We start from the raw sequence: 24353 nt of genomic DNA, 5'->3' as shown, positions 1-24353 counted from the left end.
CTTCTTTGTCCATGGTGCTCTTGCCTTTCTCATTGGTTCTCTACTAACAGTGTGAGATCAGATGTCTCCATATTTGGTTTTCAACTAAATGTCTGGTTTTTCTTCTCAAGCCTCATCACTAAATATGAGGTGGTTCTTTCTAATGTTGGAAAAATCATTGTTTTAAAGTTTCTGTCAGTTGTTGTATATGTCATCATCACAGAGATACTCTGCTTTTCTTTACAAATATTTTTTGTGCACACTTAATTGTTTTTAGTCTCTGTTCAGTTTAAGAGGAATTCAATTATCGTGTGATAATTATAGCGTGATGCCAGTTATCTGCAACATCAGGTTTACTTTTCCTTAGCCTTTGTAGTTTCATATAAAATGTGGGGATAAGCTAATACCTACCTTTCAATGTAGTGTGAGAATTGCTTAAGATTATGTCTGTGAAGTGCTTAGCATAGTCCCTCCAACACATCAGCACACAATAAGTTGTAGTCTATTTTTTTCATCCACTGTTATGGATAGTACTTGGACCTTGCTAAGCTTCTTTACAATTTTTAACAAGGATTCATATAGAATTGATTTTTGTATCATTATTGAGTAATGTCTTGGTCAGTTGATTTCTGTAGGTTTACCATCACCAGGGAAATAGGAGCATTCTCAGTAGAAGGTTTCTTTGTTTGTTTGTTTTTGTAAGATTTTATTTGTTTACTTGAAAGAGTTACAGAGAGACAGAGAAAGAGAGGTCTTCCATCCGCTGGTTCACTCCTCAGATGGCCGCAATGCCCGGTGCTGCGTCCATCTGAAGCCAGGAGCCAGGAGCTTCTTCCGAGTCTCCTACGTGGGTGCAGGGGCCCAGTGACTTGGGCCATCTTCTGCTTTCCCAGGCCATAGCAGAGAGCTGGAACAGTAGTGGAGCAGCCGGGATTTGAACCGGTGCCCATATGGGATGCCGGCACTGCAAACAGCGGCTTTATTGGCTATGCCACAGCATCGGCCACATTAATGTTAATTAATTAATGTTAATTAATTATTAATTAACATTAATGTTATTAATAATTAACATTAATTGATTAATATTGATGTTAATGCTTATGATCTACAAATCTGTCTACTACAGTTTGTAACAGTGTTTTACCTATAACACTTTTGTTTCTCAACACCTTAAAACTTGATTGAATATATTTTATTTTACCTTTTTTCTAATTTTGTTATTTGCTAATTATTTTACTTTATTAGTTTGTCATGTTTATCTTATCTTAAAAGACTTTTTTTGAAAAGTCTTTATTCATCACCAGAGTATGAAGGAGGATGCAGGTAGAGGGTAGGTAGGTTCCTGTTTGAGAATCACTCCATTAAATTAAACTGTAGGGTCACATACCCATTTGGATTCCACCGTTCCTCAGTTTTACTCTCAGAATTTTCATAAAAAACAATGCATGCTCAGAGACAAGTGGGTCTGAAAGTATCAGGGGTCTTAATATACAGCTTTTTTATAAATTCTGGGATAGATTCCAGACTTATTCTTCAACCCAAAAGTTCACAAGTTCAGTTTCAGCTGCATTAATGTCTCCTGCTGCTTAGTCACACTGATAAAACTACTTTTTTAGGTCCTGAGATGTTAAGACTAAAGCCAGTCAGAAACTCTTTTTTTAAAAAGCTTTTATTTAATAAATATAAATTTCATTTAGATTAAGATTTATTTATTTATTTTGAAAGAGTTACAAAGAGGGAGAGATAGAGACTTACATCCCCTGGTTCACTCCCAGATGGCCACAATGGCCATGCCTGGACCAGGTGGAAGCCAGGGGCCACATCCAGGTCTCCCCACATAGGTGGCAAGGGCCCAAGCATTTGGGCCATCTTCGGTTGTTTTTCCAAAACCATTATGGGGAGCTGGATCTGAAGTGGTGCAGCCAGTACACAAACCGGTGCCCCTATAGGATGGCAGTGTCACAGGCAGCAGCCTTACCACCATGCCACAACATGGGCCCCCATTAAGTACTTTGAACATACTGTAGGGGGCTGGCACTGTGGCATAGCCGGGTAATAAGCTGCTGCCTCCTGCAACACCATTATTCTCTATGTGCACTGGTTGAGTCATGGCTGCTCCACTTGATGCAGCCAGCTCACTGCTAGTGCGCCTGGAAAAGCATTGGAGGATGGCCCAAGTGCTTGGGCCTGTGACTCACATGGGAGACCCAGAAGTTTCTTGCCCCTGGCTTTGGCCTGGCCCAGCCCCAGCCATTGTGGCCATTTGGGTAGTGAACCAGTGGATAGAGGATCTCTTTCTATGTGTCTCCCTGCTCCCCCCATAACTCTGCCTTTCAAATAAATAAAAAGTAAGTAAATCTTTTTTAAAAACATTCTGTGATATTCATTATTCTAAGCTACACATAAGACTTGAGATCACCTTTTTACTATCAACAATTTGTAGTTAAGAAATGACACTAGTGTACTTTTTGTTATCAGAGAGAAGTTAATGGACCTGGTAATCTGACTTCTTTGAACACCAGGGTTTATGGGGCCAGCGCTTTGGCGTAGCAGGTGAAGCCACTGCCTGCAGTGCCAACATCCCATATAGGCGCCGGTCCAAATCCTGGCTGCTCCACTTCCAATCCAACTCTCTGGTATAGCCTGGGAAAGCAGTAGAAGATGGTCCAAGTCCTTGGGCCCCTGCACTTATGTGGGAGACCCAGAAGAAGCTACTGGCTCCTGGCTTCAGATCAGCGCAGCTCCTGCTGTCACGGCCAGTTGGGGAGTGAAGCAGCAGATGGCAGATCTCTCTCTGTCTCTCTTTCTCTCTTTCTCTCTCTCTGCCTCTCCTCTCTGTGTATAACTCTGCCTTTCAAATAAATAAATAGATATTAAAAAAAAAAACCCTGGGTTTAGAGGAGTTAATAGTTGCTATATAACTTACTGGTTTATGTGATTCCTGATCCTTTTCCTAATGTTATAAATTCCAGGGAGAAACACATCTCATCTTTCCTAAAAAAGCTTCAGTGGAGCAGTTACAAAAAATTCGAGACCTGATTGCCATAGAGAGAAGCAGCAGGTTGGATGGGTCAAGTAACAGCCACAAGACAGAATCCTCTCAGCAGCCTGCCACACTGTCTTCTGGTCCCACAGAGCCAATCCAGAATGCGGGGAACCATCAAGGGCAGCCCTCAAACCCACCATTGACACCAATGGTAATGTTGGAATTTAACTCTCCATAGTTACTCGTCTCAGTGTTGAAACAGCAAAAGGGTCACACTTCACACACCAATAATAAGACAATCTCTTAGTCTGAATCCACGTGCAATCTTTGTAAGAGAAGAAATCTTCTAGTTAGACATAAGATTTAAATGTTCACTTTCTTATTTGTGAAGTAACCCCTTAAAGGTAAATGAATACAAGTTCATATAGGCTCTTCAACAGGGAATTACTTAAATTACTGTACATCGTTACATTGGCATAATTAGTATCTGCTGAAAATGGTGATGTGGTCTGTTTTGATTTGAGGATCATTGTTGTATGGAAAAAGATAAAAATTTGAATTTAAATACATTTGTAGTATTTGCATAATATTTCAGTTTGGCTTAGTAAAAACATACATACATGTATATGTCCATTTTTAAAAGGTGTAGAAAAGCATACACAGAAACTAATTTTTTCTGAGTGATAAGATTATGGATGATTTCATTTTTATACCTTTCAGCATTTCCTGAGATTTTTTATAACATGTATTACTTTCTTAAATAGAAAAACTGGAGTGGGAGGAGTGTAAGAAATAAGTTTATTAAAGTCACAGTTGATTAAAGCTGTCATTTAGAATTTATTATTACTCAGAACTTTTGTGTTTAAAAATAGATTATACTTAAAAGTCACAAAAATAAAGAGTTACATGAGGGTAGAATGAGGGCTGGTGGGCTTGGGAAGCCTTGGTCCTTTACTAAAGTAGGGACTTTGCTAATGTAAGTTCTGAATTCTGTCATATGATTTGACAAAGTCACACACATTGTATTTTTTTTAAACGAAGAGTCTTAAATACATCTTGCATCAGAAACCAAAAATAATTGAAAGTATGATTAGTGAAGAAAAAGTCTCTTTGGTTTTAAAAAAGACAGATTTCACATTTAAGCTTCCATTTGTACTCCAAATAACTTTTACTCTGTCAGGCAATTATGTAGCCTGAGTGCATGGTTACCCAGCTGCTGTAATGGCAATGCAATCAGCAGCCTTCTATTTTTATGACTTAGTTTTTTCAGGGTTGTGCCAATGAATATGTAAGAAAATAAACGTTATTGTTCAAGATCATTTGAATGCCATTAAAACCACAATGAATGAGGTAGTTTCCAGATTGAAAAGAATTAAATTGAGAATAAAAAATACTCTGGATGCGTTCTTACCCTCTCAGTAAACGAAAATCCACACTTAAGAAGAAGATACCACTTTAAATGCCTCATTTTTGTCAGAATTCTTTCAAATAAAAATGGCAACTTTTTTTAATGCTTTTCTGTCAGTTCTGGTAAAGGAGCAGGTTCCTCTGTGGCTGGTGTCTGTTCCTTCAGCTGGGTGCTCACTCCTCTGTTGACAGAGGCCCTCCCTCGTCTGTGTGTCCCGCCTGCTCGCTGGAATCTCACAGATGAGGCCCCGTTGTGAACCTCCTCTTTTCTTAGAGACTCTCCTCAGTGCTGTTTAAACTTTGCTTTAGACCACTTTTCATTTACGGCTGTTCCAGTGGTATCACTGGCAGGTTTCTGAACTTAATCCCAGACGGGCTTGCGTCATAGTGGAAGGGAAGTGAATTTAGAATCTGCATGTTTAACAAGCAGATTAATGTGTAAGAACTTTTTTTGAAAGTGTTCTTATTTAATTTTTATTTACTGGGCCGGCACTGTGGCAGAGGAGGTTAATCCTCCGCCTGCGGCACCAGTTCTAGTTCCGGCTGCTCCTCTTCCCATCCAGCTCTCTGCCATGGCCTGGGAAAGCAGTGGAGGATGGCCCAAGCCCTTGGGCCCCTGCACCCACGTGGGAGACCAGGAAGAAGCTCCTGGCTCCTGGCTTTGGATCGGTGCAGCTCTGGCCGTTGCGGCCATTTGGGGAGTGAACCAGCAAATGGAAGACCTTTCTCTCTGACTCTGCCTCTCACTATCTGTAATTCTACCTCTCAAATAAATAAAAAACATTTTTTTAAATTTTATTTACTTACTTACTTTGAAAGGCAGAGAGATAGAGATCTTCATCTGCTGGTTCATACCCCCAAAATGCTGAGAACAGCTGGGGTTGGGCCAAGCCAAAGCCAGGAGCTTGCAACTCAATCAATTATTTGAGCCATCATCTACTGCCTCCCAGGGTGCACGTTTGCAGGAAATAGATGAGTCGGGACTCAAACTAGGCACTCCAACATGGGAAACCGGTATCCTAAGCAGCATTTTAACCACTGTGCCAAATGCAAACTCTGGCACTCCTGTTTTAGAAACAAGCCAACATATGGATTTGCTGGATCCTGCATGTCCTATATTTTTCACTTCCTCTTCCCCTTATTCATCATTGTGTCTTGATTTCTAATTTTAGTATATGTGCTGCCAAAGCAAGCACGTGTCTTGATTTCTCATATACTTATCTGGTGGGTCTCCACACTTTAAATAATTATGTACCCTATCAGAAAAAAATATTTTTGAGCGTGTACTCAATATATTTTTGTGTATAAGTTATATATGTATACTACTGTGGCAATATGCTATGTGCAATATAAAACAGTATAAATGAGCTAGAGTAAATAATGTGTTTTTTTCCCCAAAGGCTTATTTATTTATTTAAAAGGCAGAGTTACAGAGAGAGAGAGTGAGTGAGCATGAGCGCTTCCTTTGCTGGAGGGAGATAAATCGATCTTCCTTTGCTGGTTTACTCCCCAGATGACCACAATGGCCAGGGCTGGGTCAGACCAAAGGCAGGAGCCTGAGTCTCCATCTGGGTCTTTCACGTGGGTGGCAGGGGCACAAGCACTTGGGACATCTTCCACTGCTTTCCCAGGCACGTTAGCAGGGAGCTGGATCAGAAATGAAATATATGGAACCCAGCCAGTACTTACAGGGGGTGCTGGAGTTGCAGGCAACAGCATAACCTGCCACACCACAATGCTGGCCCGAAAATAATATACTTTATTCTAAAACATTTGTGATAAGTGTAGACCTAAATCTAAATTTTAAATAATAATAATTTTGAATTTAGGGAGACTGACTTTGTCAGATCATTGGATTGTTAAAGATTTTTTCCCTTGAAATACAGTTGTTGAAGGGCTCACACTAAAAACGTAGAAGTTTTAGCATTGCCGTTTTCTCCTGTTCACACGTGCCTGCATTTTTAGTACTAGCGTCAGTGCTCAGAGTGGTTCATATTCCTAAACCAGTTTGAGGTTTGATTTAGCTAAAACTAGCACACATAGTCTAGATCTAATTAACCAGGTACATTTGAACTACAAGCGTGGCAACATGACTGTAGAAGTAGGAATAAATTCACCACTATTAACCCCTCTTCTACTCTGCGGCATTTTCTGTCTGCCCCTCCCCTGTCTGCAGAGGAACCGTGATTAGTCCAAATATTAAGTATTGCTATAATTTAACTTCTTTACTTTTTGGAGAAAAAATGGTATAAATAGAAGTTGTAATGTTGAATTATCTTCTCTTCATATCCAAATGAACTATTTTGTACAGCTCTTTGAGAGTACTTAGCCCACTTTGTGAACTCCTCTTATACACCTCAGTCTTAGCAACTTGTTTTCTCATTAACACCATCGTAATACTGTTCCTACTAAGGTCATCTGTCGCTGCCCCATTCGCGGAAGAACGACACAGGACCCTGCGCTGTTCTTTTGTCTGCTTGGCCCTTCCCGGGTTTGCTGCTGGTTCTTCCCGGGTTGGCTGCCGATCCTTCCACCTCCGTGGAAGGGCGGTTCCCCCTGCCACTTTCCCCACTTCCGCAGGGGAGCGGCACACCGCCGGCCGGCTCTCTCGGGGGGCTGCTCAGATGTTATCCGGATGTTCCCCTTAGATGTTCCTGGTGCATGTTGTCTCTCTCCTCCTTTATAGTCCTCTTCCACCAATCCCAACTTTGCTACCCACACGCCGAGTATGCTGCTCTCCTCCAGTCAGGAGCAGGTTATTGGTCGAACTGGAAGCAGCTGTGTAAAAGTTGTTTACTCCCTTTCAGCGCCATATTGTGGGAGAGCAGATGCATAGAATAAGTCTTAATTCCAGTAACTTAGTCTAGTCTGAGTTGCTCCCCACAGTCATCAACAGTTTCATGTTGCTACACTTAGGGGACTGTTTTCACTGGACTGTTCAGTACTTTTTTGTTGTTTTTACTGGACCATTCAATACTTTTTTTAATTTGAAAGGCAGAGAGACAGAGAGAGAGAAATCTTTGATTTTCTGGTTCATTCCCAAATGCCTGCAGCAGCCTGGGCTGGGCTAGGCTAAAGATAGGAGTAGTTAACTCAATCCAGGTGTCCGACATGGGGGCAGGGACCCAGCTTCTTGAGCCAAAATCTGCTGCTTCTCGGGGTGCACATTAGTTGGAAATTGGAATCAGAAGCAGAGTGGGAACTGTTACCAAGGCACTCCAAAATAGGGTGCAGGCATTGCGGGCAGGATCTTACCCGCTGTGGCACCAAATGCCTACCCTCTCTCACTAGACTTCAGCTTAATTGGCCATTTCCTACTGTAAGTGGTTCAGTTTCTGACCCAGTTGGCTAATGTCAGAGATCCTGTGCACCGTTTGCAGCATCCTGACTCCCGCAGTGTAGTCAGCCATCAGAATATGTTGACCGTTTGTGAAGTTCCTTTGGTACCCGTTGGCTTCTTTCTGCTGTTACCGTAACGGCCCTGGTTCAGGCCATCAGGTCCCTCAGAGCTCTGCAGTAGTCCCTTGTGGGGTCTTCTGATAGCTGCTTTCTCCATGTGACACCTGGAGTGATATTCTGAAAACACTGAAGGTTTTATTCCCTTGCTTAAATCTCTTCAGTGACTTTCCCGTTGCTTACCAACCCTACTTAATTCTCGGCTTTACCTCTCCACCATTTTCCTCTTAGTCCTCTATATATTGAACGTCGAACTCTAATCCTTCAAAATATGCCAAGCACGTCCCAACACATTCCCAGGGCACCTACATGCTGATCCTTCTGACAGGAGCGGTCTCTCCCCCCCCCCCCCCGACCCCCTTTTCTTTTTTTGCTAGCTGCTTCTCCTTTATATTTCAACACAAATGTCATTTCTTCAGGGCAGCCTAGGTTCAGAAGCCCTATTGTAGAGTCTTATTTTATCCTTTATATTTATTTTTTAACTCTTATACTTAAGAACAAGTTGTTTGACTGTTGTATCCCCATTACCTAGCAAATAAAGGATCAGTAAATATTTGAGTAAGTGAACATAGTTATATCACTATTAGTTTGTTTCTATATCCATAAACTGCTTGATTTATAATGTTAATGTCATTTTCTATTTTCATTTCCATTATTTTTTCCAGAAAACACATTCACAAATAGTTGTTGAATCTTTTTAGTGTTTCTGTCAGTATGTGTTTATTACCTTTCCCTACAGACCATAGAGTGATCATGTCTGGCCTGTGTACCGTATATCACCAGTTTTTGTTGTTGTTGTTGTTTTTTAAGATCTATTTATTTGTTTGAAAATCAAAGTTAAACAGAGAGAGAAGGAGAGGCAGAGAGACAGAGACAGAGACAGAGTCAGAGACAAATCTTCCATCCGCTGGTTCACTCCCCAGTTGGCAGCAATAGACAGAGCTGTGCCAACCCAAAGCCAGGAGCCAGGAGCTTCTTCCCAGTCTCCCATGAGGGTGCAGGGGCGCAAGAGTTCAGGCTTTGGCCATCCTCTGCTGCTTTCCCAGGCCATAGCAGAGAGCTGGATCAGAAGTGGAGCAGCTGAGTCTCAAACCAGCACACACATGGGGTGCTGGCACTACAGGCGGTGGCTTTGCCCACTATGCCACAGAGCCGGCCTCCCATCACAAGTGCTTAATACAGCACACCTGACTTTAAAGTATTTGGTAGTGGTTTTTGGTTTTGGTTTTTTGTTTTCTGAGTGGTTATGCTGGGATTTTATTCCTTCAGGGACCTCGTTACCCTGGTGACAGCCTGGAGGATGTGGATTGTAGGAGAGATTTGCAGCCAAACACAGACAGATGTCTCTAGCCACTTTTGGTGGCCCAGGTTACAGACACTGAACACGGCAAAGAGCACGTGGGACAGGATGCTGAGCACCAGCTGAGTGGAGCAGTGGCCCATAGTGTCCTCTTCCCGGACCAGGAGCACCCACGCTGCACTCGTGCCGCACAGCCTGGCCGGAAGCGGCTCTGTGGCTGCCTAACCTAAAGGGGAAAGCCAGGGGAAAAGGGTGGAGGCTGTCAGTCAGCCATGTGCCCAGGTCCCAGCACAGTCTCCTACCCAACCCGGCCCTGAGAGCCAGGCGTCCCCGTCTCCCTGTCCCTGGAGCTTCCTGTCTCTCTGGGCAATGGTCACCCACCCACCACTTCCCTGTTTCCCCTCCCCCTCGGGATCTTGGTAATGGGTTATTAATTTTTTTGGTCAGTCAGTTTCTGCTTTCAATATGCACCTTTAACCTATTCATATTTATTGTGGTTGATACTATGTTTGAACTTATTTCTGACACATTTTGTTACCAATTTTCCTGCTTGTGTTTAGATCAAGTTTTCTTCCATTATTACCCCACTAAGGATTAGGGACTTAACCATCATCTTTTTAGACTTCTAATTACTGGCCTTAAGTTTTTAAGAGAGTTATTTAATTTTATAGTTTTTTTACCAACATCTTAGAGAGGAACTTATTTTTTTTCTCCCTTTGCTACCTTCCTTAGGAAGTGCCTGAGATTTTACTTGCGACTTGTGATTATTTATACCAAAACAACTCAAATTTTGCCAGTTGATTCTTTTGTTTTATTTTTCTTGATTCTCTTCTGTTTATTTTATTGCAGTTCCTGTTCCTGGGTATCTTTATTTATTTAGGCTATATTATGTTTTTGCTAACTTTTCTAACAATTCTTTTAGATAGGACTTGAAAGTAACATTTTTTCAGATTATTATGTTAGAAAATGTATTTATTTTGCCCTCCTATATGACTGATTTGGCTGGATATGAATTTTAGGTTCCAAATAATTTCCCCTAAGAAATTTAAAAACTTGTGCTTCATTGTTTCCAGTTAGCTGTCTGACATAAAATTATGTATTCTTTGCACATAACCTTTCTGCTTAAAGATTAGGATTTTGTTTTTAGCCTTGCTGTTAAAAATGTCACTATTGGAGCCAGCGCTGTGGCGTAGCAAGTAGAGCCGCTGCCTGTAGCACCGGCATCCCATGTGGGTGCCAGTTCGAGACCTGGCCACTCCACTTCCAATCTAGCTCTCTGCTATGGCCTGGGGAAGCAATGCAAGATGGTCCAAGTCCTTGGATCCCTGCACCCACGTGGGAAACCTAGAGGAAGCTCCTGGCTCCTGGCTTTGGATCGGCACAGCTCAGGCCGTTGCAGCCATCTGGGGAGTGAACCAATGGGTGGAAGATCTCTCTCTATTTCTCCTCTCTCTCTGCCTCTCCTTCTCTCTGTGTGTAACTGTGACTTTCAAGTAAAATAAATAAAAATCTTTATAGAGTCCGGCACCGTGGCTCATTTGGTTAATCCTCCGCCTGCAGCGCCAGCATCCTATATGGGCAGTGGGTTCTAGTCCTGGTTGCTCCTCTTCCAGTCCAGCTCTCTGCTGTGGCCCGGGAAGGCAGTGGAGGATGCCCCAAGTGCTTGGGCCCTGCACCCGCATGGGAGACTAGGAAGAAGCTCCTGGCTTCTGGCTTTGGATCAACGCAGTGCTGGCTGTAGCGGCCATTTTGGGGGTGAACCAACGGAAGAAGACCCTTCTCTCTGTCTCACTCTTACTGTCTAACTCTATCTGTTAAATAAATAAATAACTAAAAATATTTGTTGAAAAAGTCACCATTATGTGCTTAGTTTTTGTTCTATTTTCCATTTATCCTGGATCTTAAGCTTTCAGAAGTTTATTTCAGTTTCTTCTCATGTCTGTCATTTCTGTATGAGTCGCCTTCTTCCATTGTTTCTATTTCTGGCATTCCTGTGAACTGGGCTGGAGAGTTGTTGCATTTATCTTCAGTGTCTTTTTGTGCCTCATTCTCAGAAGATAGCTTTCTTAATCTCCTAACTGGCTGATGATCATTTAGCTCTGTTTATTCTGCTGTTCGACACCATCTATGCTTTCTTTATTTCAGTGTTTAACTTTCTACATCTAAGATCCATATTTAAGTCTTTGTCTAAATACAGATAGTCTCCAACTTACAAGAGTTTGACTTATAATTTTTTCTACTTTATGATGGTGTGAGATAATAGGCTTTTTTTTTAAGATTTTTATTTATTTGAGAGGTAGAGTTACAGACAGAAGGAGAGACAGAGAGAGAGGTCTTCCTTCCGTTGGTTCACTCCCCAGGTAGCCACAATGGCCGGAGCTGCGCTGATCTGAAGCCAGGAGCCAGGAGATTCTTCCAGGTCTCCCATGTGGGTGCAGGGGCCCAAGCACCTGGGCCATCTTCTACTACTTTCCCAGGCCAGAGCAGAGAGCTAGATTGGCAGAAGGGCAGTCGGGACTCGAACTGGTGCCCATATGGGATGCCGGCGCCACAGATAGAGAATGAACCTACTGCACACGACACTAGCCCTGATAATTGGGATTTGAATTTTTTCCCAGGCTAGCTCTATGTGATATGATCCTCTGTAGGGATACTGGACAGTGACATCAAGGTTACGAGGGTAAACAACTAGTTCTCTGTATTGTGCTGTGTTGCTAAGCTATGATATTTGGTAAGTTAGGTGTATTAAAAACATTTTTCAACGTAGCAATGCCACTTTACAGGTTTATTGGCGCCTCTGTACAGTATACTCTCAAATCTCTGAAGGTAAACTTTTTTTCAGTTTTCTGTGCTTGCTGCCATTGCTACAAGATTAGTTCTGGTATTGATTTTAATGCATCTCCTCAACAGTCAGGGTTGTTTTAGCTCCATATGCTCTTGAGAGTTCCTGCTAGCTTTACTGTGAATACTCCATTTGCTTCGAGCAGCTGTGGAGACTGGCAGGACATGCTGCATGGTTGAATATGCCAGAAGCAACTGGTCTGGGCTTGGTCACTCTTTGCCGTTGGGAGTCTTTGCATGCCCCTCCACTGCACAAAAGCAGACTTCTTTGTTGATTGAGTGACAAGGGGGCTAAAGCCAAGATTGCTATCTGTTCCTCTGCAGAGACCAGGCCGTCTCCCTAACTTGGAGTAATTTTAGAATTTAGAAACTTATTACCACCCTCTTGGTAGGGCACATTGCCTTGGTTTTCCTTTAGTCCGTTCATACCTGCCTTCTCTTTTAGGAATTTCTTGAAATTCTTGATCCCTTAAAGGCATGCTACTTTTGCTGATGCTGTGTATTACAGTATTTTGAAGTAGAAAAAGCTGTCAGATGCATTACTCAGAGCACTGTCTTAATCCAAGATTTCAGTCAAGAATAATCCCTGTTTAAATACATCCTCAAAACAAAGAAGCAAAAATAAACTTCAGCAACAATGAAAATTATGAGAGCAACTATGTGAATGTATCTATGTCTCAGGATTTTAAGTTAAATTTGACCCAAAAATACAGCACTTTAAGAATAACTTCAGTATTTCTAAGATAATGAAAAGGAGTTTAGCAAAAAGGAACAACTATTAAGGACAGTTTTATCAGATGCCTAGGATGTGCTGCCTGCAGGCCGGCATCCCATATGGGTACCTGTTCGAGTCCCAGTTGCTCCACTTCTGATCCAGCTCCCTGCTGATGCACCTGAGAAAGCATCAGCCGATGACCCAAATTCCTGGGCCCCTGTACCCACATGGGATACCTGGAAATAGCTCCTGACTCCTGGCTCAGATCAGCCCAGCTCCTGCCATTGCGGCCATTTCAGGAGTGAACCAGTAGATGGAAGATCTCTCTCTCTGTAACTCTGCTTTTCAAATAAAATAAATCTTTAAAAAATACATACATACATACATACATACAAGTATTTCCTCCTACTTTATCCCTGTCCTCTTTGGATAAAAAGAGGGGTGAACATCATCATCTGTGACTTAAAAGAGTAATGTCCACTTTTTTTTATTAGACATACATCTAATAAAAGGCAGTTGGCATATGAAGTCAGTGGGTTGTTCTTACCTCCTATGAAAGCTAACCACCATATAGTAATTATCTGGGCAAAGCAAAATAAATGTGTAAAGGTAAAAAAAAAAAGTAATATCTAAAGGTAAAAAAAATCCGCAACAAAATATACGGTGGGAAAAATAAACATCTCTTAAACTCTGAAATGGGCAAGACTGTCTCCTAATATTAATATTGTAAAGCTTTTGGGTATAATTATCATAATTCCATGAATCTATATGTTCTCATTATTTGTGAACTCATAGACCCACAGTGCTTTGTTAAATGTGATTTTTTAGCACTTAGTGAAACTCTAATTTCATTTTTTTTCTCTATCAGGTTACTGCTGATTCAGCTATTCTAAAAATTCTTCAGTCTAACATTGAGCATGTGCTACTCTATGAAAATCTTGCTCTCCAGGAGAAAGCGCTGGCTTGTATTCCAGTCCAAGAATTAAAAAGAAAATCACAAGAAAAGTTATCTCAAGCTAGAAAATTGGATAAAGGTAGGGCTTTGCATAATGATTTATGGCTAAATATACATCATTGCTAAAGAAACATATATACTGACCTAATGTCTTTAGCTGTGTACATTGTAGACATCTAATCCATTTCCATTGGCATTTTGCAAAAATCCAATAATAGTTTAATTCTGTTACATTGTATTTCGTGGATATATGTTAAATTTTTTTTCAATTTTTCAGTTTTTTTAATTGTAAAATATGCAGTTCCTTCAAAAGGTAGTGGAAATGGAATGCAAAGCTAAGTTTATTTTGGTGCACAATTTTTCTTAAATTATATATTTTTTGAAAGGCAAAATGACAGAGGGAGAGACAGAGAAAGAGATCTTCTGTCTGCTGGTTAATTTCCCAAATTTTCAGAACAACTGGGGATGGGCCAGGCTAAAGCCTGGAATCTGAAACTCTTGTCTGGATCTGCCACATGGGTGGCAGGGCCCCAGACACCCAGGACATCCTCTGCTGCTTTTCTAAGTGCATTAGCAGAAGATGGATCAAAAAGCAGAGCAGCAAGACTCAGCTGGCACTGTGAGATGGAGTGCCAGTGAACAAGTGGCAGCTTATTGCGTTACAACACTGCCCCACAAAAATTTTTAAATCCAAGGGTGTGAAGGATCTTCAGAAAGTTCATGAAAAATGAGTATTATGACAAAATTGCATAAACCTCAAAATTCTTTGGAAACAAAAGTCTTCTATTTTAATCCATTTTCCGCATACTTTGAAATATCCTCATACACTTAACATAAGATTTATCATCTTTGTAATTTTTAAGTGTACATTTCAGTATTTATAAATGTATTCACAATGTTGTGCGTCTATCTAGATCCATAATTTGTTTTGTTTTGTTTTATAAAACTGAGAACTCTGTACCCATTAAACAACAACTCCCCATCCTCCCTTCAGCCTCTGGCAACCACCATACTATTATTTGTCTCTTCAGTTTTGACTACTCTACGTATTTCATGTAAGCAGACCCAAACAGTATTTGTGTATGTGTGTGGTTGGCTTATAAGGTTCATTCGTGCTGTAACATACTACAAAATATCCTTTCTTTTTAAGGCTGAATAGTATTTCATTTTATATGTATACCACATTGTGGTTGTCCATTTGTCAGTGGATGCTTAGGTTGCCTCCATATTGTAGCTGTTGTGAATAATGGCTCTGTGAATGTTGGTATAAAAAATCTGAGATTCTTATTTCAGTTATTTTGAGTATGTTGCTGGATTTTATGGCAATTCTCTTTTTTTTTTTCTGTTTGTGAAGAACCTCCATAGTGTTTTTCATAGCAACTGTCCTATTTTACATTCCCACCAACAGTGCACAAGGAGTTCAATTCTTCATATCCTGACCAACATTGTTTTTTAAGATTGATTGATCTGAAAGTCAAAGTTACAGAGAGAGGAAGATCTTCCATCCACTGGTTCACTCCCCAGATGATGTAATGACTAGGGCACGGCTGGGCCCAAGCCAGGAGCTTCATCTGGGTGTCCCACATGGGTAGAGGTGGCCAGTGCTTGGGCCATCTTCCACTGCTGTTCTCAGGCCATCAGCATGTAGTTGGGTCAGAAGTAGAGCAGCCAAGACTTAACTGCCATCCAAATGGGATAATGGCATTGCAGGCAGTGGCTTTACCCAGCCCACTCACCAACATCTTTGTGGTAATTAGTGTGTTCGTGGTAAAAGTGATTAGTCTCTTGCTGCAGAAGCTTTCTTTTTTTATAGATTGATTTATTTATTTGAAAGGCAGAGATACAGAGAGAGCAGGAGAGAGAGAGAGAAAGAATATCTTCCTTCCTCTGGTTCACCCTCCAAATGGCCACAACAGCTCAAGCTGGGCAGGTCCAAAGCCAGGTGCCAGGAGCTTCTTCTGGGTCTCCCAGGTGGGTGCAGGGCCTCTGCTACCTTCCCAGGCACATCAGCTGGGACTTGAACCAGCACCCATACTGGATGTCAACACTGCAGGCGGAAGCTTAACCTGCAAAGCCATGGCACCAGTCCTAAAACCTTGAAATCCATGAGTTTTTTCATAATATTTTTCATGAACTTTTTTTTAAGAAAGTTTTTATTTAATGAATACAAATTTCATAGATACAGCTTTAGTGATATAGAAGTTCTTCCTCCCAAACCTACCCTCCCACCCCTACTCCCGTCCCACCTCCTATCCCCTCTCTCATCCCATTCTTGATTAAGATTCGTTTTTACTTTTTTTTTTTTTTTTTTTTTTTTTGACAGGCAGAGTTAGAGAGAGAGAGAGACAGAGAGAAAAGTCTTCCTTTTTCCGTTGGTTCACCCCCCAAGTGGCCACTATGGCCAGTGTGTTGTGGCCAGCGCGCTGCGCTGATCCAAAGGCAGGAGCCAGGTGCTTCTCCTGGTCTCCCATGGGGTGCAGGGCCCAAGCACTTGGGCCAACCTCCACTGCACTCCCGGGCCACAGCAGAGAGCTGGTCTGGAAGAGGGGCAACCGGGACAGAATCCGGTGCCCCGACCGGGACTAGAACCCGGTGTGCCAGCGCCACAAGGCGGAGGATTAGCCTACTGAGCCGAGGCACCGGCCAAGATTAGTTTTTAATTAACTTTATATACAGAAAACCAACTCTAATAAGTAAAGATTTCAATGCACTCTCACACACATACACACATGAAGTATCAAGTACTGTTTGAAAACAAGTTTTACAGTTAATTCTCATAGCACAACTCATTAAGAACAGAGGTCTTACATGGGGAGTAAGTGAACAGTGACTCCTATTGTTGATTTAACAATTGACACTCTTCTTTATGATGTCAGTGATCACCTGAGGCTCTTGCCATGAGCTGCCAAGGCTATGGAAGCCTTTTGAGTCCATAAACTTTGTCAGTATTTAGACAGGGCAATGAACTTTTTGATTCCCCCTTTTATGCATGGATTGCAAACTTTTCTGTACCAAAATATACTTACATTTAATTCCATTTTACACAAACTTTTTGAAGTATGCTTGTATTTTCTGTTTTGTTATTTTTTTATATAATAGCCATGTTAATGGGGTTGAGGTTGTGTTTTGCAAGTTTGATTGACATGCATTTTCCTAGTGGTTAGTGAATGTTGAAAGTCTTTTCATGTGCATATTAGTCATTGGTATCCTTTTTTTGGAGAAATGGCTAGTCAAATCTTTTGAACTTTTTTTTTAAATACTTTTTTTAACCTGAATTTGAATAAATTGTACCATGAATCTGATAGAGACCATATTCACAATGATCCTACAGTGAGACTACTGGCTCACTTTTTCTTAATATGGAGAAATTATTTCCTAAGAGTGGATTCTGAAGTCACCTTCAAGAACAATATTTGTTCATGTACTTTCATTTGAAAGTAGCTTTCAGTAGAACTGTGCCAGGTCTTCCCTCTTGTCCTTGATGGCACTCTTGTCATTTATTTTACTTATGTATATATTATAAACACCTAACACATTGCTCTTTTATTTAAAGTTATTTTTCATACAAGTAAGAAATTTTTTTTTAAAAAAAATTATTTATTTGAAAGAGTTACACAGTGAAAGGAGGCAGAGAGCAAGATCTTCCACCCACTGGTTCTCTCCCCAATTGGCCGCACGAAGCCAGGAGCTTCTTTCCAGTCTCCCACATGGGTGCAGGATCCCAAGGACTTGGGCCATCCTCTGCTGCTTTCCCAGGCCAGAGCAGAGAGCTGGATTAGAAGTGGAGCAGCCAGGTCTTTAATCGGCGCCCATATGGGATGCCAGCACTGCAGGCAGCGGCTTCACCTGCTACACCACAGTGCTGGCCCCACAAGCAAGCATTTTAATAGCCAGATTTATTTTCCCTTCATTTATTTCTTCTCTGGTGCTCTTGTTTTCTTGTGCAGATCTCGGTTTCTGACCTATATCAGCTGCCTTTTCCCCAGATAATTTCTTACAATATTTCTTTCATGGCAGGTCTTATGGAGGGGAAATTGTTTACCTAATGAGGTATTTATTTCTCCCTCACTTTGGAAGGATAGTATGTATCAGTAAGATACAGAATTCTTGGTTAGTGGGATTTTCATTTCCATTCTGTAAATAGGATAGATAGGTATCTCCCTGAGAGGCTAATACTTTTTTTTTCCTTTAGAGATAAATACACACACACACACACACAAAATGGGTAGCTGCTTCCTATAGTAGGAAGTACTATGTAGCCATCAGTACAATGGCTGTACTGATCTGCATTCCCACCAACTGTGTATAAAGATTCCCTTTTCTCCATTTCTTCTCCAGCACTTGTTTTTTCTTTTTGTTTTTAAAGTTTTGTTTGGTAATCATTCTGCCTAGGGTGAGATGCTATCTCATTGCGATTTTGCTTAGTACTTCATGAACACTAATGATGTTGAACATAATGTTCTTTTTTAAAAAAAATTTAAGTATTTATTTGAAAGGCAGAGTTAGAGAGCCAGAGACAGAGATCCTCCATCTACTGGTTCACTCTCCAGACTGCCAGTGTCTGAGACCTGCCTGAAGCCAGGAGCCAAGAACTCCATCCAGGTCTTTCAGATGGGTGCAGGGGCCCAGGGATTTGGGTCATCCTTCACTGCTTTCCCAGGTGTATAAGCAGGGAGCTGGATCAGAAGTGGTGTAACCAAGACTTGAAGCAGCACTCAGGCTGCCAGCATCGCTGCAGTCAGCAGTTTAACTCATTGTGCCACAACACCAGCCCTGAGCATATTTTCATAAATATAGTGGCCATTTGTATTTATTCTTTTGAGAAGTATCTATTCATATCATTTACCCATTTTTAAATTATTTTTCTTTTGTTGTTGTTACTGAGCTTTTTTAATTCCTTGTGTAGTAGGGCTGTTAATCCTTTATCAGATAAATAGTTTGCACAGATTTTCTCCTTTTCTGTTGTTATAATCTTCATTCTGTTGATTGTTTTCTCTGCTAGGCAGAAACTTCTTAATCTGTCCTATTTTGTCTTGTTTTGGGGATTAGTTGCCTGTGCTTTTGCAGTCTTACCCAAAAAGTACATTGCCTATACCAGTGTCTAGTAGTTTGATAGTTTCAGGTCTTACATTTTAGGTGTGTGACCCATTTTGGGTTGAATTTTGTACAGAGTAAGAATTGCAGAGGAAGGCAAGTTTTGTTCTGCATTTGGCTCTCCAGTTTTCCCAGCACCATTTATTGAAGAGGCAGTCCTGTGTAAAGAGTTGGTACCTCTTAGAACTACTTGACTGGGTGTGTGGATTCATTTCTGGGGTCTCTGTTCTGGCCCATTGGTCTGTATGTCTCTGTTTATGCCAAGCTGCTTTGGTTACTGTAGCTCTGCAGTATGTCCTAAAGGTATTGTGATGCCTCCAGTTTTATTTTTTTTGTTCAGTTTTGCTTTGGCTATTTGGGGTCCTTGGTGATTCTATATGAATTTTAGAAATTTTTTTCTAGTTCTGTGAAGAACATCATTGGTATTTTGATGGGGGTTGTGTTGCATTCTTTAGGTAATATGGACAGTTTAACAATATTATTCTGCTGATCCATGGGATTAGAAAAAACTTTTTGTGTGTGTCTTCAGTTTCTTTGATTGGTGTTTTTTTATTTTTATGGTAGAGATCTTTCATCTCTTTGATTAAATTTATTCCTAGCCATTTTTGGTTTTTTGTAGCTATTGTGAATGGAACTGCTTTTATAATTTCTTACATAGTGAATTTGTTATTTCTGGATAAAAACGCTGCTAACTTTTGTATGTTGATTTTGTTTCTTGCCAATTTACTAAATTTGCTGATCAATTCTGATACTGTTTTGGTAGAAAGTTAAGGTTTTCCTGTGTATTGAATCATACCTTCCACAAATGAGGGTAATTTGACTTCCTCCTATTTTAGTTGTATGCCTTTTCTTTCTTCATTTTATCTTATTCTTCTAAGATTTCCAGTACAATATTGAACAAGAGTGATGAGAGTGAATCTCTTAGAAGAAATGTTTTCAGTATGATGTTGGCTGTGGGTTTATCATATACAGCCTTTATTATGTTGAGGTAAGATCCTTCTGTTCCTAATTTTTTCAGTTTTTAATCTTGAATGGATGTTGATTTTTATCAAATGTTATTCTGTATCTATTGCTATCACATGATTTTTATCCTTCATTCTGTTGATGGCTATGTTATTGAGTTACATCTGTTGAACCATCCTTGCATCCCTTCAGTTTTTATTTTATCACATTTATCTCTGTGGCTCAGTTCGCCACAGTTCTTAGATTGTGTTCCATTTTTAAATTTTCCCACAGTCCTAGACTGCTGTGTTCTTTTTGTCTTTGCATTTCAGTTTGTAAAGCTTCTGTTTACCCATCTTCAGGCCCACTGATTGTTTCCTTGGATGTGTTCAGTCTGCAGAGGAGCCCATCAAAGCCATTGTTCATTTGTGTTAGAATGTTTTCGATGTCTAGCATTTCCTTAGAATTTGTCGTTAGAGTTTCCATCTTTCTGCTTATGTTACCTGTCTCTCATAAGTTGTCTGCTTATTCTGTTAGAGCCTCTAATATTAACATATTAATCATAATTATTTTAAATTCCCTGTAAATCCAAACTCTGTACTACATGAAAGTGAGTCTGGTGCTTGCTTTGTATGTTTGAACTGATTCTTTTTCTTGCTTTTTAGCATACCTTGGAATTTTTTGTTGAAACTGGACATGATATATTAGATAATAGAAACTGAGGGAAACAGATTTTTGTAAGATTTGTCAGTCTAGCTGGAAATTGTGCCGTGTGTAATGTTTGCTGTAGCTCTAGGTGTCATCTTCCTCTGGTGCTCTAGTTTTTGAGTTTCCTAAGAACTCCTCCTTGCAGTCTGCATCTTGTCCATCTTTGAGTTGTAATCCCCTGTGGTTATACTGGAACCCTGTTGATGTGATGTAAGGGAAGGTGTGGGGCAGGAGAAGTTTCCATAATCTTTTGATCGAATCTCGGTGTTCTCATGGGCTCTATCACATGGACCTGACTCCTTCACAAGCATTTCGTAGCCCTTTTCTTCTCATAGGTGAGAAGGGAAGGCCAGGTTAGATAAGGCTGTGGTGAACCCTTTCCTTGACAAGTTGGTATTGATTGTATAGGACACTGTGGGTGTACCTCACAGCTCTTACTTCTTCATCATGAGAACCTGGTGGATTCCTGGAAGCAAAATGACAAAAATGTGGAGACGTCTACCAGGACTGCATTTCTTACTCCTGAGCTGGTTCGCGCAGACTTAGACTCCCCAACAGTTTGTTAAAATTACCACCTAGATGTTCTTATGGCTCCTGAGGCTTCTGCTCCCTGTAAGCACACATTGGAGGGGTGTGTGTGTGTGTGTGTGTGTGTCTGTCAAACAAGGATGTTTACCATATGTGATCATAAAGGCTCTGTCCAGCCTCAGAGTACTGTTTCAAATATGGTGCTTTACATAAATGCCTGTTTATTAGACACTTACTGAACACACTCTGTGTTAGAATCATGGAATTGGACACTGTGGAAGCCAGACGCTACTGTGGAGTAGCAGGTTAAGCCCATCCTGCAATGCTGGCATCCCATCTGGACATTGGTTCAAGTGCTGGCTGCTCCACTTCTGATCCAGCTTCCTGCTAATGTGCCTGGGAAAGCAGCAGAAGATACCCAAGTGTTTGGACCTCTGTTAGCCACATGGGAGACCCTGGTGAAGCTCCTGGTTTCAGCCTTGCCCAGCCCTGGCTGTTGTAACCATTTGGGGAATGAGCTAGCGGTTGGAACATCGATCTCTGTCTCTCCTTCTCTCTCTGTAACTCTGACTTTCAAATAAATAAATAAATCTTTAAAAAAAATTTCATGGAAAATGGAATTAAATGATAAGTTTATTTAAAAAAAGAGAGAAGCAGCTGAACAGGGTACAGTAATTAAAATAAGCAGACAACTGAGGATGAAACAGGGTCCAGCAAATATAGTGTATGAAGTACAATTTTAAAACAATATATTGACAGATGAATAAATTGAGAAATATTGCAGCAACAGATACTCTTGTTTGTGTCCAGCACATTCTTTTTCTCTAGGCAGGCAGCAAACAAAAAATCTCTCAAGGAACACGATCCACAAAAGAGAAGTACCGGTTAGGTGAATGGTGTGATATATTTGTGCTCTTGTCCTCACAGTGTTCCCAGCTAGGACTTCAAGTCCATTTTCTGTAAAATCTGCTGTCAGTCTCAATTGACCTTTCCCTCTATTTATAAAAATAATTAATTGTTTTGGGTTTTTGTTTTGTTTTGTTTTGTAGAAAATTTGGATCATAGGGCTAGGAGAAACTAGATTCATCACATATGAGTACTTTTAAGGTCTGAGTATATGTCCTTCACACTTAAAAGTTTTCAATGAAATGAGAAAGAAACAACACCTCAGGTTGGTCATAAGATACTGGGAAAATCAGTAAAATATTTTTTTCTTGAAGGCCGTGAGGGGCAGAGTCTAGGGGTTTTCTTACAAGTATGGTGAAGAAGATGCATGGAGGCAGAAAAGCACAGCTCCATTTGGGGAACAATGAGGAACACAGTTTGTGTGCCGTGTAGTACATGTGTGAAGCAGCAGTGGAAGATCAGGTAGGCTGAGAACCATATTTTTGATGACTTTGGGTTTCAGGCAGAGTAGTGTATACTAAATTTAATTTTTCCAAAAAGATCTAGAGGTAAAATGAAGCAAAGGATGTTTCTAACAAGGTGGCTGCTGGCAGTCCTTGCTTACAATTGGATCACTCCATTCTTAATACAGGTTTAGGGGCCAGTGCGGTGGAGTAGCAGGTAAGGCCACTGCCTACAGTGCCAGCATACCACTTGGGCACCAGTTTGAGTCCTGCTGCTCCACTTCTGATCCACTCCTTGCTAATGCACCTGGGAAGGCAGTGGAGGACGGACCTCTGCCACCCATCTGGGAGACCTGGATGGAGTTCCTGGCTCCTGGCTTCAACCTGACCCAGCTCCAGGCATTGTGGCCTTTCGGGGTGTGAACCAGCAGATGGAAGTTCTCCTGTCTGTCTTCCCCTGCCCCCTCCAGTAACTCTGCCTTTCAAATAAATAATCTTAAAAAAAAATAGTAGGTATAGTCAAATTTCTCTGCCGCATCTTGGCATTGCCTTTTCCTCTGTGTTCCCTTTTATATATGAAAAGCTAAACTCTCCCTGCCAGTCAGATCTGTTTCTCTGTCATAGGTCACAGCTCTTGTTATATGAAGAAGGCTTAGGTATTTTGTACATTTTCTCTTTCACATGAATTTTATAGTTAGCTTGTCAAATTTTATGAAAACATTTAACTTTAACTGGGCTGGTATTAAATTGTAGATTAATTTGTGGAGAATATATTTTTTGGCCTTTTTATATTCGCTTTCTCTTTAATTTTCTTACTGTGGTTTTTACTTTTTTTTTTTTTTTTAAGATTTATGTATTTTGAAAAGGTTACAGAGAGAGAGAGGCAGCAAGAGAGATCTTGTATCTTCTGGTTCACTCTCCAGATGGCCACAGTGGCCAGTGCTGGGCCAGGCAAAAGCCAGGAGAGGCCAAAACACTTGGGCCATCCTCTGCTGCCTTTCCCAGGCTGTTAACAGGGAGCAGGATCAGAAGTGGACCAGCTGGGTCACAAATCAGTGCCCACATGAGATGCCAGCATCGCAGGCCATGGCTTTACTGGCTGTGTCACAACACTGGCCCCCAGTTTTATATTTTGCAATACACCAAACATAAATATAAGAATAGAGTATAATGTATCAAACACCTATGACCAACTTTATTAGATCTTAACATTATGCCATGTATTTCCTTTGTATATATGTTTTTATTTTAATTTTTAATAATAACAATAAACATAGAGATGGAAGCTGCTTTTGCATCTCTGATTCTTTTCCTTTTTCCTTCCCCACTTTCCAGAGATACCACAAGTCTCAAATATGAAAAAGAAAGTTCTTTTTATTCGGTAAAGTGGTTATAATATTATCTGTCAAATTTACTTGCTAGGGTTGCATTTTGGGGATGAATATCTATGGATGGATCATAGTGCACAATTGAAACACTGATAGAAAAGCTATGGAGGGGCCAGCGCTGTGGCGTAGCGGGTAAAGCCACTGCCTGCAGTGTCGGCATCCTGTATGGGTGCCAGTTCAAGACTCGGCTGCTCCATTTCTGATCCAGCTCTCTGCTGTGGCCTGGGAAAGCAGTAGAAGATGGCCCAAGTCCTTGGGCCCCTGCACCTGCGTGGGAGACCCAGAAGAAGCTCCTGGATCTCCTGGCTTCAGATCGGCACAGCTCCGGCCTTGTGGCCAACTGGGGAGTGAACCAGCAGATGGAAGACCTCTCCCTCTCTATCTCTCCTTCTCTCTCTGTGTAACTCTGACTTTCAAATAAATAAATAGATCTTTAAATAGAAAGAAAAGCTATAGAGTGGGGCCAGTGCTGTGGCATAGCAGGAAAAGCCGCCACCTGCAGTGCTGGCATCTCATATGGCTGCTGATTTTAGACCTCGCTGCACTGCTTCCGTTCCAACTCTATGCTGTGGCCTGGGAAAGCAGTGGAAGATGGCCCAAGTCCTTGGGCCCCTGCACCCATGTGGGAGACTGGGAAGAAGCTCCTGGCTCCTGGCTTCAGAATGCCCCAGCTCTGGCCATTGCAGCCATTTGGGGAGTGAACCA

The 24353-nt window shown here is 41.1% G+C and overlaps 1 protein-coding gene across 4 annotated transcripts in view; it reads left to right on the top strand.

Annotated features, from left to right (window-relative positions):
- NGLY1 (N-glycanase 1) overlaps positions 1–24353 on the top strand; it is a 71344-nt gene that overhangs the window by 12927 nt on the left and 34064 nt on the right. For 3 of the 4 annotated variants that reach the window (XM_051818511.3, XM_070072877.2, XM_089332323.1), the window contains exons 3-4: positions 2952–3176; positions 13553–13718. In XM_051818511.3, coding sequence (XP_051674471.3) covers positions 2952–3176; positions 13553–13718 — 391 coding nt within the window. The remainder of the gene's footprint in view (positions 1–2951; positions 3177–13552; positions 13719–24353) is intronic. The other variant, XM_051818512.3, reaches the window with a different exon arrangement.

This window comes from Oryctolagus cuniculus, chromosome 4 (assembly GCF_051225735.1).
Source record: "Oryctolagus cuniculus isolate XC-2025 breed Fujian yellow rabbit chromosome 4, ASM5122573v1, whole genome shotgun sequence".
NCBI classification, from domain to species: domain Eukaryota; kingdom Metazoa; phylum Chordata; class Mammalia; order Lagomorpha; family Leporidae; genus Oryctolagus; species Oryctolagus cuniculus.
This window is presented reverse-complemented; position numbering and strand designations above follow the sequence as displayed.